Here is an 18,144-nt window from a genome sequence, read left to right as displayed (position 1 = left end):
CCCAGCAGAAGCCAAGCCTCGGTTTGAGGAAGCCAGCGCGAGGAGACCTGGATATAGATACAGCTGGGGGTTAGGACTGAGGGGCAATCCAGCGTGGGGTGTGGAAGGGAAGGGGTCAGGAGCGTCGAGTGAGGGGACCTGGGCCGGACGAGCGGTCCCAGCAGAGGAGCTCTGTGGGCGCCCGCGGGAAGGCGAGGGTCTCGAGGAGAGGGCCGGGTGGGGAGGAGAGCAGGCGCGAGGAAGCTGCCCTGCGGCGCCGTGGGGTCCGGCAGCGCGGTGGCGGAGGTCTGAGCCGGCGACAGACAGAGAGAGAGGAGAGACAGCGTCCGAGCTGCGGCGGCTGGAACAGGTGTGCGGCCGCTGGGAGGCGACTCCCCGCCCCTCCCCGCGGGCATGCCTCCTCCTACCGACCCTCTCGGCGCCGAGCTGCACCGAGGCTCCCCTCGGTTTGGGCTTTTGCAACTGGCAGCTGGCTTTTTTTTTTCCCCCTCCCCTGTGTCTGTCTCTCCTTCTTTTAGGTCGCTCCACCCCGCCCAGGATCAGGCGAGGGGGAACGGGCTGGGCTGCGGCTGCAAACTCGCGCAGAGCGTGCGTGCGAACTCCTGGAGAGGCGTCCCGCGCCCTGCTTCCTCCTTGCGGGTCGCGCGTTCCTCGCTCCCCGGCCGCGGCCTCCCCTTCAGACCTTCCCCACTTTTCCCCCCTTTGGCAATCACATGGCATTTTAAGAATGCCGGAAAGATGGCGGTAGCGGCGGCGCCGGCGGGGGAGGCGGCCGGGCGCAGCGGAGCTGGCTGCTGGAAGTTTTGGTGCGGGATCGCTGGCACAAAGTTCTGGTGAACTTGAGCGAGGACGCCCTGGTTTTGAGCTGCGAGGAGGGCGCCGCGCCATACTACGGCATCGGGACCGTTACCAACGGCTCGTTTTGCAGGGGCATCGGCAGCGCGCAGCCCCCGGACTCGCCGGCGGGGGTCCTCACCGCCTTCACCGACCTGCCCGAGTAGGTGCCCGAGGCCATCTCCAACCAGAAGCGCAGCGTGAAGGTGCTGAAGCAGGAGCTGGGCTGGTTGGGCATCAGCATCAAGGGGGGCAAGGAGAACAAGATGCCCATCCTCATCAGCAAGATCTTCAAGGGGCTGGCGGCGGATCAGACCCAAGCCCTGTACGTGGGCGATGCCATCCTGTTCGTGAACGGGGCAGACCTGCGGGACGCCACCCACGACGAGGCGGTGCAGGCGCTGAAGCGCGCTGGCAAGGAGGTGCTGCTGGAAGGTAAGGGGTTAACACCCGCGAGCGGCGCACACACCTCCTCACCCTCTCACCGCACCCTCACACTCACCCACTTGCCGGCACAGCCTAGGGGCCCGGCGTGGGGGGGTTGGTGGCGGGGAGTTTGGACAACTTTAACCCAGCTGGGGGTAACTTGTCCCTACGCGAGAGTCGCTGCAGGCTTGGACCCAGCGGGGGTGTGTACAAAGGCTGGGCGAGCAGGGTTTCTTGAGCTACGTGGCAGGTGTTTAGGGCACCGTGTCTCATTTTTACCCGCGGATAATCCGAGGGTAGCGTCGGGGCCGGAAGTCGTACTGGAAATGAAAGGCAGCGGTCCATGCTACGGTGAGAGCTCACTGAATAATCGCAACTCTCATGGTTTTGTGCTTTCGCACCATGTTCTCCTCAGAAGCCTGGGCAATCCATTTAAAAGGGTTCAGTCCTCAAGAAGACAGGGAGGAGTGGCAGTGTTTGAACGCGAAAACCCCATCATCCTTCTGGACTTCCCTCCTCTCAGATTGGAACCCGGGCTTAAGCTGGGGAGTTGTGCCAAGGGCTGGGAAGTATGTGGCAGCTTTATGCAGAAGTTCCCTTCTGGTGCCAGGTGTTCGGCCGGTCAGTCTGGATTCCAGGCTGCTCTAAGGGGAGGGCTACTGAGGCAGTGTTTCTGCCTGCCTTTTCCCGGGATTTTTCCTGAGTGGGGTGGAAACAGTTTTGCATTTGTAAACAGTTTCCCTTGAGTGTGAAGCTTCTTGGAAAGGACTTTCTTGAGATCCTGTGTGCCCAATCCCCTAATTTTTCAAGTGAGTAGAATAGGTAGCCACGTTATTGTACGCTTTTGCAATTTTGTGCAGAAAGGCAGTAGGGTATTAAGTGGATAATCACTCTCCTTTCCCACTACATCTGTATTTCTTACTTGGTCACTGCCTCTCTGCTCCATAGCTTGCTTTGTACATGCCTCAGTTAGAACAAATATCATGTAATTATTTATGTCTATTTACTCAGCTTTCCCCACACTGTAGATGGAGTTGCCTGGGGTCTTTTATTTAGTTATGGGTCATTTCCCTTGAGTTTAGGTGCTCAGTGATATGCAATGAGCCCATAGCCACGAAAACGGAGTGTTTCAACCCAGATCTTGTAAACTGGTGGTTGATTTAAATCCTCAATTAAGGACTTATGTCAATTTCCTGCTCACCAGATGTGGTGCTGGTGTGTGAAACTGAGAAAGTTCAAAGTTGGGAAACTGGCTTCGTTACATGTGACCCATGTGACCGCTGATGCAACGCTCTGGTACATCTACCTCCTGCCTAGAATACAGAGGGCTCCCCCCACCCTGCCTTTATTTATCTAGAGGATTTGCGATGTTCTTCATATTTAATTGCTACCCTGGATCCAGAAACTGGAAGGCTATTTGCTTTGGCTTGATGATTAACATAAGTAAACAGAAAAAAGTTTTCCTGACTCAAGTGTGTGTTGGTTTGTGTGACAAGGGGCGGGTGGGATCTGGGGCAAATGTAGTTTGGACTATAAACTGCTGGGCACCTGCTCAGCTTGCACTATTTACTATAAACTATCTGGGGTGACAAAAGGCAGGTCATTTCTGTTTCAAGGCACTGCCCTTAATTATGTCTTTTCTTCTCCTTGGTTTCAATTTAATGAATAATGACTTAGCAAAGAGATAAAAAAAAATCTCTCATCCAAAAAGAGGAAGGAAAGGTGACTCCCTGCAGTTGAAAAGACACTTAAAGAATCGGTTATGTGACTGTGAATGCAGCAACTGAAGAGTGAGTTTTGTAAAAACCTCTAATGTGACATTCTTGCTACATGTCGTCCTGTGTTGCAGGCAGGACCTCTGGGGAAAGGCCTGTGGGCCTCCTAGACATGAACCACATGGGCTTGGGGCAGCAGTCTTATTCCCAGCCTGAGTTTTCAGATTGGCTGCAATCAAGAGAAGCAAGTAGAGGCCCCTTTAGAACAATGGCTCTTGTTCTGAGTTGAGGTGTTGATTCTAAGTGTGGTAGGGGACATCATATACCATTAAAGCAGATATCACACATTCCCTCTTTTGTAGCTTGGAGTAGTAGATGGATTCCCAACCGAAGGGGCATATCAGAACCACCAGAAAAGCCTTTTAAAATCGCATGCCTACTTGCCTATGTCCTGACATAAAGTCTTGATTGCTGAATTTCTACATAGGAATGGCTTTGTAGATGTAATCAGATGGGACGAGAGACTTAGGGAGATGTTTTAAAGATATGTTTATATGGAAAATACACGGGTTTTTGTTTTTTTTTTTGTTTTTTTTGTTTTTGTTTTTTTTACTTAGATTGCTTTTTTTGTTGGGGGGTGGTTTTTTTTTTTTTTTTTTTTTTNGGGGGGGGTTTTTTTTTTTTTTTTTTTTTGATTTGGTTTTTTGGGCCAGCTCAGTCGCTCAACGACAGTCAATACACACACCATTGCGTGACATGCGCCCCTTGGTGGAGAATCAATACTGCTTCTGGTGGAACGTGCTGAAATGAAAAGCTGAAAGGGAAGTTTCAAAGCCTGCATTCTCATTACAGAGTCTGTCACAGACTTCTCTTCACCTCTTTGAGCCTCAGTGTCTTCTGAAAAATGGGAATAAGGAAACTCGGCTGGACCTTTTTAGTCTACAGGGTTGCTGTATGGAAGAGAATCTGAGAGTAAAAGAAAAAAAAAAGGACATGTATCAAATAGCTACTGTGATTAGTTATGTTAGAATTACATGAAATAAAGCTGAAATGGCCCTTCCCAAGGGATAGTCCATTCCTCATACCACTAGAGTTCATATTTCTTATTTTTAATCTACTTTTTATTATTAGTATTATGTAACGGTAATGTTAGGAGACCATTCCTCTGTGGGAAGGGAATCATGACAACAGCTAACATTTCTTGAGCGGTTATATGTGCCTGGCTTTATTTGCATTTATTCCTTACACTTTCAGTAACTGTGAGGCTAGTACTGTTGTTCCTTTTACTGATGAGGAAACAAGGTTATAGACAGTGGGTTATTTGCTTAAAGTAACACAGGGTGGAGGCTTCCAAGTCTATCTGACTTCAGAGCTCAGCCTTGTAACTTCTGGGTGAAACTGATACTCCCAGCTTCTCCTTCAACTGTGTACTTAAGCCAGTTGAAGCTTCTTCAGTTCTTGGGCTCAAGATGTCCTGCCCCACTTCTCAAATATGCAGGGTGCTTGGGTCAGCCTGGAGCAGGAAAAGCAGTTGTGTGGGCCACTCAAAAGGGAAGGACAGGAAAGATAATTGAGTCTATTTATGCACTGCGTGTCTGCCTATCAAAAGGGAGCTGCTGCCATAGTGACCCGACTTCACAATGAGGCAGGGTCTCTGTCATTGAACACCTGGCCAGCAAGGAGGTTACATGGTAGTTCAAGCTGAAAATAAAGCGTTAATACACTGTGCCAATTAAGTCAGTGTTTAACCAGATATTCGTTAAAGTTAAGATCAGACGTCTTCATGTTATGAACTCGTTTCCCATTTGGGGTAGTAGGAGCAGGGACCCTGCATTCAGCCATGGAGATAGTGAACCCCAGAACTCTAGGGGACACCGCATACACAGAGTACAGAGTGAATGGCATGTTGTGGAGCTGAGCTGGGTACAGCTGCATAAATATCCCTGGTAGTTCTGGGTCAGGGGAAGGATGAGTTTGGTTGCCCTTAGATCGATAGCAGAGTAGTACTTTGGAATCTGTCAACATTTTTGTAACTGAAACTACAATAAAATTAGTTTCTCTATAACTTTGTCCAGATTGAATAGTGCAGAATGTTCTGGAAGACTCATATTGGGGTATGGAAGGTGGAGGTAGGGTGGGGGGTGAACAGAATCCTATCCAGGCCCAAAAGGTATCCTGTGGAGCTGGACCAGAGGAAGTGGAAATTCAAAGGAGAAGGTCAGAGACTGTTGTTGACTGAACCCTGTCCATTAAAGCTCCTCCTCAGCACTGCTCCCAGGAATGCTTGCCTTTTGAGATCATCTAAAATGTCACTTACACAATCACTTCCTTTAGTGGTAGAAATAGGGATTGCAGGACAGGGAGATGGGGTACAAGGCAGAGGCAGTGGTTTTGTTGTCATGAAAGCTCAGGTTTGGACAACAATTTGTATTTTAGAAAATCTTACATTATTTAGGATATACAAAATCTTTTTTAAAAATATTTTATTTATTTTTTGAGAGAGAGCACGTATGGTGTAGAGAGGGAGAAGCAGGCTCCCCGCTGAGCAGGGAACCCAACGTGGGCCTTGATTCCAGGACCCTGGGATCATGACCTGAGCCAAAGGCAGACACTTAACCAACTGAGCCACCCAGGCACCCCTAGGATGTACAGATTCTGAAAGAATATCCAAGAACTGTGGAATGTAGAGTCTTAAAACTTGGGTTCTTATATTTTAACTAGCAGTTACTCTTTTCACAAGATGCTCTATGCTGTTGGGCCTTTATTTTCTTCATTGGGAAGCTAGGGAGCTAGGTTAAGCCATCTCTAAACCTTATTTCACTTCACATCCTATAAATTCAGACCCAATGCACTTTTTTAAAAAAGATTTTATTTATTTATTTGACAGAGAAACAGAGGGAGAGAGAGAGCTCAAGCAAGGGGAGTGGCAGGCAGAGAGAGGGGGAGAAGCAGGCTTCCCACTCAGAAGTGGGGCTCAATCCCAGGACCCTAGGGTCATGACCTGAGCTGAATGAAGGCAGATGCTTAACCAACTGAGCCACCCAGGCACCCCCCAACACACTTTTAATAACAAATCTTTCTCACACCCCTTTTATTTGTATAAAACAAATGTCACAAATAATATACCTAAAAAATAAACTACCTAACTGTAGTTTAAATTTAAAAATCAACATAATGTCCTATTATTATATTATTATTAACATTAATAAAATGGAGAAATGAGTAAATTATTTTTTAAAAAATTTTAACTGATAAACACATAGTACAACTACACCAGAGGACATAATGAAGGAGATAGATGCTAGTCCCTGTGCGTAAAATCACCAGCAATGAATAGCTACAACTGAAAATGGGTGGGGTGTGGGATCTTTTGGGATCTGGAAAAATCTTGCACTGTGAAAGCCTGCCTCAGATGTTTCAAGATGTCCAGCATCTCTGGCTCCTATCACTAAATGCTAGGGGTATGCCCCTGCCACTCCCCTTGACCTCTAAAACGCCTCCATAAATATCTGAACTGCTACTGAGAAGGGCCATATTGACCCTCCACCCTCTTGATGAGCCAGTATTCTGTAAGAACGCTGATTCTGGGGGCACCTGGGTGGTGCAGTGGGTTAAGCGTCAAACTCTTGGTTTCAGCTCAGGTTGTGATCTCAGGGTCATGACATTGAGCCCTATGTCAGGCTCTGTGCTCAGCATGGAGTCTGCTCCAGATTCTCTCTCCCTCTCCCTCTGCCTCTCCCGCTTGTGCTCTCTTTCTCTCAAATAAAAAAATAGATCTTTTTTTTTAAGACTTTATTTATTTATTTGAGAGTGAGAGCGAGAGTGAGAGAGAGCACAAGCAGGGAGGAGAGGGAGAATCAATCAGTCTCTCTGTGGGGCCGGATCCCAGGACCCTGAGATCGTGACCTGAGCCGAATATAGCCGCTTAACAGCCTGGGGCACCCAGGCTCCCCAGTAAGCAGATCTTTAATGAAAAGAGAACCAGGGTGCCTGGGTGGCTCAGTCCATTAAGCGACTGCCTTCAGCTCAGGTCACGAACCTGGAGTCCCGATATCGAGTCCCGATATCGAGTCCCACCTTGGGCTCCCTGCTCAGCGGGGAGTCTGCTTCTCCCTCTGACTTTGCCCTCCTTGTGCTATCTCTCTCTCTCTCTCATTCTTTCTCTCTCAAATAAATAATTTTTAAAAAACAAAAAGACAGGGGTGCCTGCGTGGCACAGCGGTTAAGCGTCTGCCTTCGGCTCAGGGCGTGGTCCCGGCGTTATAGGATCGAGTCCCACGTCAGGCTCCTCCGCTATGAGCCTGCTTCTTCCTCTCCCACTCCCCCTGCTGGTGTTCCCTCTCTCGCTGGCTGTCTCTATCTCTGTCAAATAAACAAATAAAATCTTAAAAAAAAAAATGACAATACTGATTCTGCTTTACCACTTTATACTGTAGTCCCCCTTATCTGGGGTTCTGCTTTCCACAGCTTCAGTTTACCATGGTTTCAGTTTCCCAAGGTTCACCACAGCCTGGAAGCAGATGATCCTTCTCTGAGAAATCATCAGAAGGTCATAGTAGCCTAATGCCCTCTCACAGCGCCCGCATTGTCCCCCTTGCTTCATCTCATCTCATAGGCATGTTATCATCTGCCATCATCACGGGAAGGGAGAGTCCAGGACTATAAGATATTTTGAGAGAGAGAAAGGCCACATTCACAGAATTTTTATGACAGTGTATTGTTATAATTGCTCTATTTTATTATTAGTTATTGTGGATGATTAATTTATTATTGGTGCCCAATTTATAAATTAAACCTTATCATAGGTATGTATGTATAGGAAAAAACCGTAGCATACATAGGGTTCCGTACTGCCTGTGGTTTCAGGCAGGCATCCACTGGGGGTCTTGGAAGGTATCCCCTGCCAGGCACATTGGTGCCAAACCTTTTGCAGACTCTTTACATATGTAATAAAAGCTAACATTCTTGCATCACATCAGATGCTGTTCTAAGCACTTTACATGGACTAAATCACTGGATTCTCACAATAACCCAAAACTATTTACAGATGAGAAGACTAAGGCACAGATCATTGGAGTCACTTGCCAAAGAAACACAGTGAAGAAGTTCTGATGGTGGGATCCAAACACAGACCTTATTGCTTTGGATCCTCTTGAACAGCCTTATACCAGAAGCAGATTAAGGATGCATTTCCCCAGTTTGTTGATTAGGAGACTGAAGCTCCAGTAGGACTGATTTGTCCTACTTAGGTGTTTTCTGCTCTCTTGTCTAGTATATCCGTGTTCTACTGCTGCTCTAACAAATTACCCAAAACTTTAGTAAATTAAAACACAAATTTGTTACCTTACAGATTTTTTTTGTTTTTTTTTAAATTTTATTTATTTATTTGTGAGAGAGAGAGAGACAGCTAGTGAGAGAGGGAACACAAGCAGGGGGAGTGGGAGAGGAAGAAGCAGGCTTCCAGCGGAGGAGCATGATGCGGGTCTTGATCCCAGAACGCCGGCATCATGTCCTGAGCCTAAGGCAGATGCTTAATGACTGAGCCACCCAGGCGCCCCAGCCTTACAGTTTTTTAAAGTCAGAAGTCTGATGCAGATCTCATTGAGCTAACATCAAGGTGTCCAGAGTGCTGCATTCCTTTCTGGAGGCCCTAAAAGGGAATCTGTCCCCTTGCTTTTTCCAGAAGCTTCTAGAGACACTCAAATGCTTTGGCTTATGGCTCCCTTACATTTTTAAGCCTGTGGTGGCAACTTGACTGTTTCTCACATCAAAACACTCCAACCTCTATTCTGCCTCCTTCTTGTATTTTTAAGGACTTTTGATTACCTCAGTCATATTTAGATAATGCAGGATAATTTCCCTTTTCAAAATATATTTTAAATTATAACTTCCCTGATTGGCAACCTTAATTCACTTTGCAGCCCTCATTCCTCTTTGCCATGTGAGGTAACGTATGGTTGGGATCTGGAGACTGGGAGGTGTGCATCTTAAGGGTGGTGGTAGGGACATTTTTCTGCATATTACGTTTGCTTTGCTGAAGTGGTAATGGTACAGAGTTTCCAGGTAACTCTTCAAGAATATCTTCAACCATGGTAAACAATCCTGTCCTGTCATGTGGCAAAGGAGTTCCTCATTCATTTATTTATTTACTTGTCTAACAGGTAACTTACTGACTGTCCTCTATGTGCCATAAACCACTAGGGCATAGCCATTGAGAAACAATATTGCAGTGACAGATGCAGATAAGCACCATGCAGGCAGCTACAGGATGGAGTAGAAAGTGCTACATCAAGGGCATCATGGGATGCTGTGGGAGCCTCAGGCAAGGGCATCCAGCCCATTCTTGGACAGGGCTGTGGAAGGCAAAGGTCTCAAAGCAGCCCAACCAAGAGCTTGACTCTCAGCTGTAGCTCAGTGTGGCTGGGTGGGAGGAATGTGGCCTTCAGGCCTTGCTAAGGGGCAAGAATGAAAAATAAAGACCAGAGAATGAAGCAGGAACCAAAGCTTCTAGGCCTTGTTACAGAGTTAGATTTCCTTCTCAGGGTAAAGGGTGATAAGCCAGGAAATGTCATGCACAGTTTCACATGTCAAGGAGCATGGCCAAGGCTCTGGTGAGGTGACCCAGCTTCACGTGCCCAGCCAGCAGCACCGGTGTTCAGACACTCGACCCTGAGTTATGTTTAGGCGCACCTTCCGCAGTTGAGGGTTGGGTTTGTAAAAGTGGCTTCGCTCACACTATGATTTTGTCACCAGGCCAACCCTCCGTGGGTGACTGGACTGGTGCAATGTAGGAAATGGAAGTGCCAGAGATGAGGTGACTGGTCTGAGGTTACCTTGTAAAAGAGGGAGCTGGACATCTGATTAACACCCATCAAGCTCTAACTACTGCATCCTACACAAGACATTGTGTCAAGACATTGTACAGTGGACAAAAGGAAGCCTAAGAGGTATAAGGCATGGCCTCCAATTTCAGGAAGTCAACCGTTATTAAGGAAATGGGGTGTTTGAGGCTGATGGTAAAGTTCTTGAGATGAGTCATACGAATGGCATGACTTTTACCTCAGCCTCTGTGGCATAGTACCCGCACATGATAGGCTCATTTTAAAATGTCTTAGGAAGGAAAAAAATAGAAGGACAGAAGGGAGGAAGAAGGGAAGGAGAGAGTGAGTGGGGGAGTAAGGGAGGAGAAGGGAAGAAAATACAGCAAGGAAGGAAGGAAGGGAAGAGGGAAAGCAATTTGGAGACTTGGTGACCTTTTCTGATGACTCCCATCGTCCAGCACTCATGCCATTGGACTGTGGTAAAGATACACATTTCGCATCCATAATGAAAACTCTATCTGGGGCTGTAGCGAAGAAGAATACAGAAGTCACTTTATAGACCTGGGAAGCACTTACTTCACATAGACCAGGCTTGAAAGGCAAAAGAGGAGCCAGACATGATTTTAAAAGTTATTGGAAAATGTAATTATCCTTTTAATGTTATATTTATAACCACCCTTCCTTTGCCCCCCTGTGGCTCAGGGACCTACAAGTCTGAATATGTAAGAACACTTTCTACCTGGGGAGATGAAAACTGTCTGCTTAGATATTTTAATTGTTCCTTTTTTAAATCTTATGTATCATCCTGAAAATTCAGACCACATTCCTTACGTGAAGGGGATCAGGACTGTCCTTCAGTGTTGTATTTCTGCCGTGGTGGGAAATGCTTTTCATGTGCTGAGGTGCGTCGTAGCACTCACCACATGGAGCGTGTATTAAAAATAACTCACTGCACACAGCTCCACACTTGAGAAAGGCATCTAGCCAAAGCTACCCCGGGTCTGTTTGGTGAAGGGAAATTATTCTCTGGCAGCTAGTGGCCTACTAAGAATTCTATTTCAAATGATGCATTTCAAAGCAGTTAATGTTAAAGAAAAGCCAGAATTTCCCCTGCATTTATACCAAGTGTTTTATATACCAAACCTCATTACCCACTTCACTGGCTTTGATCTATAATAATAGCTTGCCTTTAGCTCTGGCCTGCAGATTGCGACTTCAGAGGAAATATGTAACACACACCACGAAGTAAATATCCTAACAGACCCATGCAAATGAGGCCCGCTCCCAAAGTGGGATAGACAAGAGGGAAAGGTTCAGGCTCAATAGTCATTATTACGGAAATTAAGGTGATGACCCATCCCGTGGCTCAGTGCTTTTTAAAACTACTACTCCTGCCTGTATTTGAAACATCATTCGTAGTTTGTTGATCAATGTGGGAAGAAGCTTCATCTCCAATTTGATGACTGGTGGCTAAGTTGACATACCCTGTTCCTGGCCTTGCTCTTCAAACCGGTCTTTTCCTTACAATTTCTTTCTCACAGCAGTATCGTGCTGTGGTTTAGAGGGTGGGTCTTGGATTTGCTCAATCTGGGCTTATGTTCTTGTTCTGTCTCTAGCTGTGTGAGCTTGAGCAAGTGACCTACCTATAAGCCTCAGTTTCTTAATCAGTAGGTTCATTGTGAGGAGGAGAGTAATTATGGTTGGAAAGCGGTCAGCTCATTGCCTGGAACATAGTAAGCACTAAATATTACCCAGCTATAAAATATGTCGTGTCGCATGCTTAGCTAAGTACTATTTACAGATAGAGGGTTCAAGCATAGAAGTGAAATGATGGGGTCAAACGTATGTGATACAAAGTCTTTTGGGGGACACAAAGGAGAGTTTGGGATTTGCCATGTTTGGGAACTGAAGGATTCAACTGATGGCCTGGGAGAGCTGGTTTGCCTTGTAGAGGTGAATTAGGATCCCACAAGGGTATATTTCATTGATGATTTTTAGTAGCATCAGATGTTTTCCATCAACCCAATCACAGTGTAGGCTGCTGTGGTTTCTGGTTGGCAAATGCAAACTTTGTCTTAAAATGCTGAACTGCAAGAACATGCAGAAAAGTGTTTTGTAAAGGGAAAGTGGGCAAGTACAGATTTAACCTACACAGCAAAATTCAAAATTCTTTGAAAAATTGTCTAGTACTTACAGGAACATGGAGACCTTATTAGCCAAAAGAAGCCCAAATGTTTCTTTTGTTAAAAATGTGAAATATTTATATAACTGTTACTAACCACCATTATACTTTGGTTTTGAATTTTTTTATTTAATACTGTACTTCATGGAATCCAAGAGACAGCCCAGTGCAAGATAGATCATTTTTTATGTGCCCTTGAAAAAGAAAAGATACTGTTTAAGATGGGGGGGTGTCTAATAGGATACGGCTTAGAATTGTGATGTCAGGGGCTATCCCTTCGATACAGGCATAAGTGAAAAATAAATCCATCACACAGAAAGGGACAACAAGGGAACTCACACATCTCAGATTTGGTTTTGGACGAAGGAAGAAAAAACTATATCTACTAAGATTTTGAATTGCAATTTGGTTGTAATAAATACTGAGGTCTGAATGTACAGTGTCAGTGTAAGTTAAAAAAAATATGTAGGCAGATGATGTAAAGTGGTTTTGGATTGGGAGGGCCCCTGATGGATGATAGGAGTAGTTGTAAATTCTGTCTGCAAGAAGTCAGCTTCCATCTGGGCCTTCAGCGATGTTAAGGCACATTCCTCAAATCAGAAATGATAAAATGTGAAAAAAAAAAAGGACAGTTTGGATTGATGACATATGCTGTATAATAGTTACACAACTAGTTATTAAAATAATTTTTCTTGTAATGTTTGTAAGGTGGCACCTTGTCAGGAGATTGAAGGAAGGATCTGCAGGGGGATGAGATGAAATTCTTCTGAAATTGAACATTCCAGAGGGAGACAGGTGTGGAGTAATAAGTCACATTTATGTAAATAACAATAATTTATAAGTTATGTAAATGCTGTAGCAGAACTTAGGGAGTATCTGAAGCTGCTAAGGATAGCTGGCATGCAAAGGAATGCCTTACAAAAGAGGGGACTTGTACGGTAGGGTTACATAAGCAAAGTGAAGTTTGAAGTATATGTAATTACTTGGCTATTTGGGACCCTGCATTTCAAATACTTTTCATCTGAAAGCTTTTCATCTGCAATAAAAATCAAGGTTAATGATTTTTCTTTTTTGGCTGCAGTATCCACGTACTATTCTCTGTTCTCTACTTCATGTTTAGAATTTGTCTAAATCAAAATAATATATGCTTATAACATTCCTTTGCCCACCCTTGCCCAATACTTTCTCTATTGTCCCCACAATGTTAGAATTTATGTTTTAATGAATAACTTAATTTAGTAATTTTTATTAAAATATATATTCCAAATATAATATGTCTGTGTACTGCTACTTCAGTGTGTCAGTGTCAGCCATTTTGACTAAATCAGTCTGTCTTTATAGAATTGTGATACATGTCAACATTGTTCCCTTTTCCAGCCATGCAATGTTCTATGATCAGGTTTCTTGCAGTTTCTTGCACTAATAGCTTCTCTTTTTTTCCATTTGCTTCATTTTCATATACCTATCTAATTTTCCCCCCAAAAGCAGCACTACATTTATCAAATTTCCAGGAATAATTCTCTTCCGAATGCTCTTGTATGTCAGATCACACACCCATTCTGCTGATTTCCCCACCCTGCCACTGTGGACGGCTTGTCTCTTGGTCTGGGGCATGGCCACCTTCCTCAGGCTGTCCTGGGCTTTCTTCTCTGTTTTCTTGGATCTTCTGCCACCTTTACTTGTAGTTTACTCTCTAGTTTTGCTGGAGCACATTGGTCAGTAGCTTCCTGAGAAAGAATGTGTGGGAGGTAAATAGGTGAAAATATCTTTAATCCATTATCTCGCTGGACTGATCCCTTGAGTGTAAGTCTGAATGAGCATTTTCCCTGAGCGGTTTTCAGAGTTTCTGTGAGAAGTCTTTCTACGATGAAACGTCTCATTCTCTTTGTTTTACGTGTGGCCAACCTTTTTTTTCTGGAAATTTTTAATTCTTCTTTTTATCACTAGTATTCTGAGTTGTATCTAGTGATCGGCCTCGATATGGGATTTTTGTTCATCAATTTTCTAAGCCCTTGATGGGCACAGATAGGCTAAAGCTGTTGTTCCCAAACTGTGTGCCAAGGTACCGTAGGGGTGCCCCAGTGAACTCACAAGGGGGCCATGGAATATTTTAAAATTTTGAGGAAAACAGCAGCATCTGTTGGACACTAGGCAAACCGTTAACTGGAGACTCGATAGTAGATTGCTACATTCCTTCCATGATGTCAATAACTATGCAAAAGTGGTTTTTTGCAGTTGCTGTGATTTCAGAACAAACAAACAAAAACAAGTGCCATACAAAACAAAAAGTAGTGTTCAAAGAAAATGAGGGTGGCAGTATCCAATATGATTCCAAGGTTTGAGAGGTTGTATAATGCCCAGCAGGTACTAGTTTTTAGGACGTGAAGATGTACTACATTGCTCGGATTTAACTGCTTAAAACACTGAATTGGAAGATATCTCTGGGCCTAGGGGTGTCATAAAAACAGTAACTGAGACATTAAAGGTGCCATTTAATGAGTGGACTGGGACCCGTAGTCTGAATACTCTTACACTTCGGTTCTGAAACATTTTCTTGTTTTATTTCTTTGACAATTCCTCTCCTCCCTTTTCTTTGCTCTCTGTGCATGGAAATTCTTTTGGTTGGTTGTTGAACTCTCCAAATTGATACTGAGCTGAAAAATAAGCAGATTTTTGTCGTTGTCTTGTTGTTTTTTCTCCAGTTGTCCTTCTCTGTTTATTTTTGTTCTTTTGCATGGAGAATTACTAGATTTTTATCTGCAACTCTTGTATCGATTTTTTTTATATTTCATCTGTCATATCACTAAGTTCCAAGAGCATTTTCTTATTTTCATTGTTCATTTTTTTGATAGCATCCTCTTGGTGTTTTGTGGGTGCGACGTCTTTGCTGATCTCTCTGAGCATATTAATAGTTTTTTGAATATTTTTTTTCACCAGTATTGACTCAGATGTCTCCAAGTTCCTTTCTCTCTGCTTTACTTTTCAGTGTGTTCTGCATATCTAATAGTTCCATCTCTTTTGAGATTTGTTCCATTTTTATATTCCCCTAGAGGCAGAAACTGAGATGAGGATCTCAGGGTAAGAAGTTTATTTGGGATATAATCCCAGGAAGCACTGGTGGTAGAGTGGGGACAGGAGATAGTAAAGGGAATGAGCCCATCAAGGCCATCAAAGCCCCACTGTGGGCCACTTGGTCACTCTGGCGCTTAGCATTTTTCCCCCGAGGTGCAACGAAACAGATAAAACTCACCGACACTCCACTCATCATTTTGTTAAGGGCTACTTTTGGGGGCATTACCTCTCTGGTACTTCTGTTTGGCATCTCTTTGAGGTCCTGAGTACTCCCCTGCCAACTAGATGCCCCCAGGCAGAGAACTGCAGGCATTCCCTGTAAGCAGCTTGCTGTGTGTAGACCGGACTGCAGAGGAGAAGTGTGCGAACGGGCTCCAGCAGCACCACATTGCCTAATTTAAAAGTGTTCAGAGGAAATCCTAGTGGAAGATGGACTGCACTCAGATCCAGACATGTTTTCATCCCAAGTCTTTCATAAAGGCTAGTTCGGGCACGATCAAGATGGAGTAAAGGTTTGCAAAGCAGAACTCTGGCTACCTGTGCCTGGTTTTTAATTTCTTTAAATGTGTGGTTAGTAGAGAGGCTTGCAGATTCAGTTAGTTGATTGCAGTTCCTATAAGTAGATTTTACGTAAGTTAGATAATTGAGCCGAAGGGGAGAATTGTGTTTCTCAACCTCAGTCCTATTGACATGTTTAGATAAGGACTGGGCATGAACAAAGTGGACAAGCTAGGTATGTGACCTTGGCAAGAGCCCTACCTGCCTAGAACTCCAGTTTTCTCATGGATCACAGGGGGATGACAATGACAATAGTATTTTCTTTATAGGACTGATGTGGGAATTAAAAGAGTTAGCACAGAACTCAGTACAGTATCTAGCACAAAGAGTTCAAAGTGTGTTGGCTGTGTTTGTTCTGTGTCTATTTGTCTTTCCCCCACTAGACTGTGTGATTCTAAGAGAAGGGATCAGGTCTTTTCCATCTTGGAACTTTAGAGAATTGAAGAGAATTGATACATTGGCAATTGTGTTGGTCATTCGCCATATCCCTAACATGGCAGGATTTGAGCAAAAGCAAGAAACAAACAGCTTTGGTTGGTGAGACCTGTTGACTGTAAAATACTGTACATGGTATTGGGTCAGCAACTGCTCAAGAATGTCTTCAGGCCATAGGCCTTTATTATTTCAATCCCCAATCCCTGGTTGAAAGAGGGCCTAAGTTAACAAAGCCAGGTGATCCTTTCCTTTACAACTTGGAAAAGAGAATTTTGCAGTGGATTTACTAGTTTTCAAGTATTTTAAAGACTAAAAATTTTTTATATGGGTACATTTTATTTTGAGTTATAACTTACATCACAGAATCATTATTTCTCATTTTGCCAGAAAATGTACTCTCCACAAATTTGCCTCAATAATAATGAAGTAACTAGAGACCATGTGTTCCTGGTATGGTATGTGTATCAATCTATACCTAGCAAGGAAAAATAATTAATATAATTTTGTAACCGCTCCAAGAACTCACTTAAGTTGTGTATTCTTTGAAAAGGCCCATAAAGCCTGGAAGAATGATCTGAAAGAAGAAACTTTTTTTTAAAGATTTTATTTATTTATGAGAGAGAGAGAGTGCATAAGCCAGGGGCGAGGGCGGGTGGGGGGAGAGGCAGGCAGAAGGAGAGTTAGAAGCAGACTCCCCACTGAGCACAGAGCCTGACACAGGGCTCTATCCCAGTACCCCAAGATCGTGACCTGATCCGAAGGCAGACGCTTAACTAACTGAGACACCCAGGCGTCCCAAGAAGAAACTTTTTAAAGACAGAATCTCAGACACTGATTTGTAAAATTCCATTCTCAGCTAGTTTATTTTTTAGGTCTGTTCATATTTGTGTATTTGTATGCATCTAATGTAAAACATGCATGCAAAATACACTTTGGGACAATCAGAAGGTTCCCTGATACAGTTGTAGAGACAGAGTGTACGTAAGGAAACACATATAACAGTTTTGCCAGAGGCGTGTTACAGATAGTAAATGCTAAATGTATCATGAGGGAGGGATCCTGAAAGTGGTGGACAGTAGGGAAGGATTCTGCAAAGCCAGGGCAGGGCCTGAACCGGACCCAGAATAAGTTATCCTCGTCTACCACTGCCTCCTTCCAGGCTGTGCGAAGACAGTATCCTTGCCATGCAGAACAGCTTCCCTCTGTCCACTCACCAGCCCCTTCCCACCGGCGTGGAATGGAAGACCAGGCCCTGGGAGCCTCCCCCTTCCCACACCCTGCCTATCAGTTTTCCTATACAGACATGTTTTGTTGGGTTTTGGCTTCCCTCTCCTGTCTTCCTGACACTTGTACAGATCTACCCCCATTTCAGGTTGAATGTGTCCCCTCCAGATTCATACACTGAAGTGCATACCACTAGTATCTCAGAATGTGGCATCTGCAAATAGGGTCATTGCAGATCTGATTGGTCAAGATGAGGTCACACTGGAGTAGGGGCGATCCGGCAGCGGCGGTCCCAGCGGCGGCGGTCCCGGCAGCGCCGGCGGCGGGCTTGCGCCCTCTGGGCCATGCTGCGTCGGCGGGGGCCGCGTCTGCGAGGAGACCGGCTGAGGCGCGCTTCACTGCCAGGGCGCGCGCCAGGCCGCGTCCCCGCGCCGAGCTTCTGCATCCCGGGAGGACCGGGCATGCGCCCGGTGGCGCGCAATGCCCAGAACGCCAGGGGGCTCTGCTCCCGAGACCGCGCCGGGCAGTCGCGCCCGGAATTCAGGACTGCAGGGGTCTGAGTGCGCCCGCGGCATGAGGCGTGGGAGGGAGCGCCGCCCGTTGGTTCGCGGCGCTGCCTTGCAGTGGTCTGCCCTCGCCTCCCCGCGCCGCCGCGCGGTCCGAGTGACTGTGGGGCCAGGGCGGAGGCCGGGACACGGCCGGGGCGGAGGCCGGGACACGGGCGGGCGGGCCGGCTCCTAGAGCTGGGGGTTGGCAGGGCCGCGGCCCGCGGGCGGAGGGCCGAGCGGGGCCAACCAGCCGGTCCGCGCAGCGGATGCGGCAGAGACGGGACCCCTCCCGCGCGCGGCTCGGGAGGCCGAGGATGTGGGGGGGCCGG

At 45.6% G+C, this 18,144-nt stretch overlaps 1 protein-coding gene across 1 annotated transcript in view; it reads left to right on the top strand.

Annotated features, from left to right (window-relative positions):
- SNTB1 (syntrophin beta 1) overlaps positions 1-18,144 on the top strand; it is a 275,358-nt gene that overhangs the window by 28,020 nt on the left and 229,194 nt on the right. The window contains exon 4 of the mRNA XM_034668570.1: positions 519-1,269. Coding sequence (XP_034524461.1) covers positions 1,101-1,269 — 169 coding nt within the window. The 5' untranslated portion in view covers positions 519-1,100. The remainder of the gene's footprint in view (positions 1-518; positions 1,270-18,144) is intronic.

Source organism: Ailuropoda melanoleuca, chromosome 9 (genome assembly GCF_002007445.2).
Source record: "Ailuropoda melanoleuca isolate Jingjing chromosome 9, ASM200744v2, whole genome shotgun sequence".
NCBI lineage: Eukaryota > Metazoa > Chordata > Mammalia > Carnivora > Ursidae > Ailuropoda > Ailuropoda melanoleuca.
Note: the sequence above shows the minus strand (reverse complement) of the source record. Positions and strands in the feature narration are given on the sequence as shown.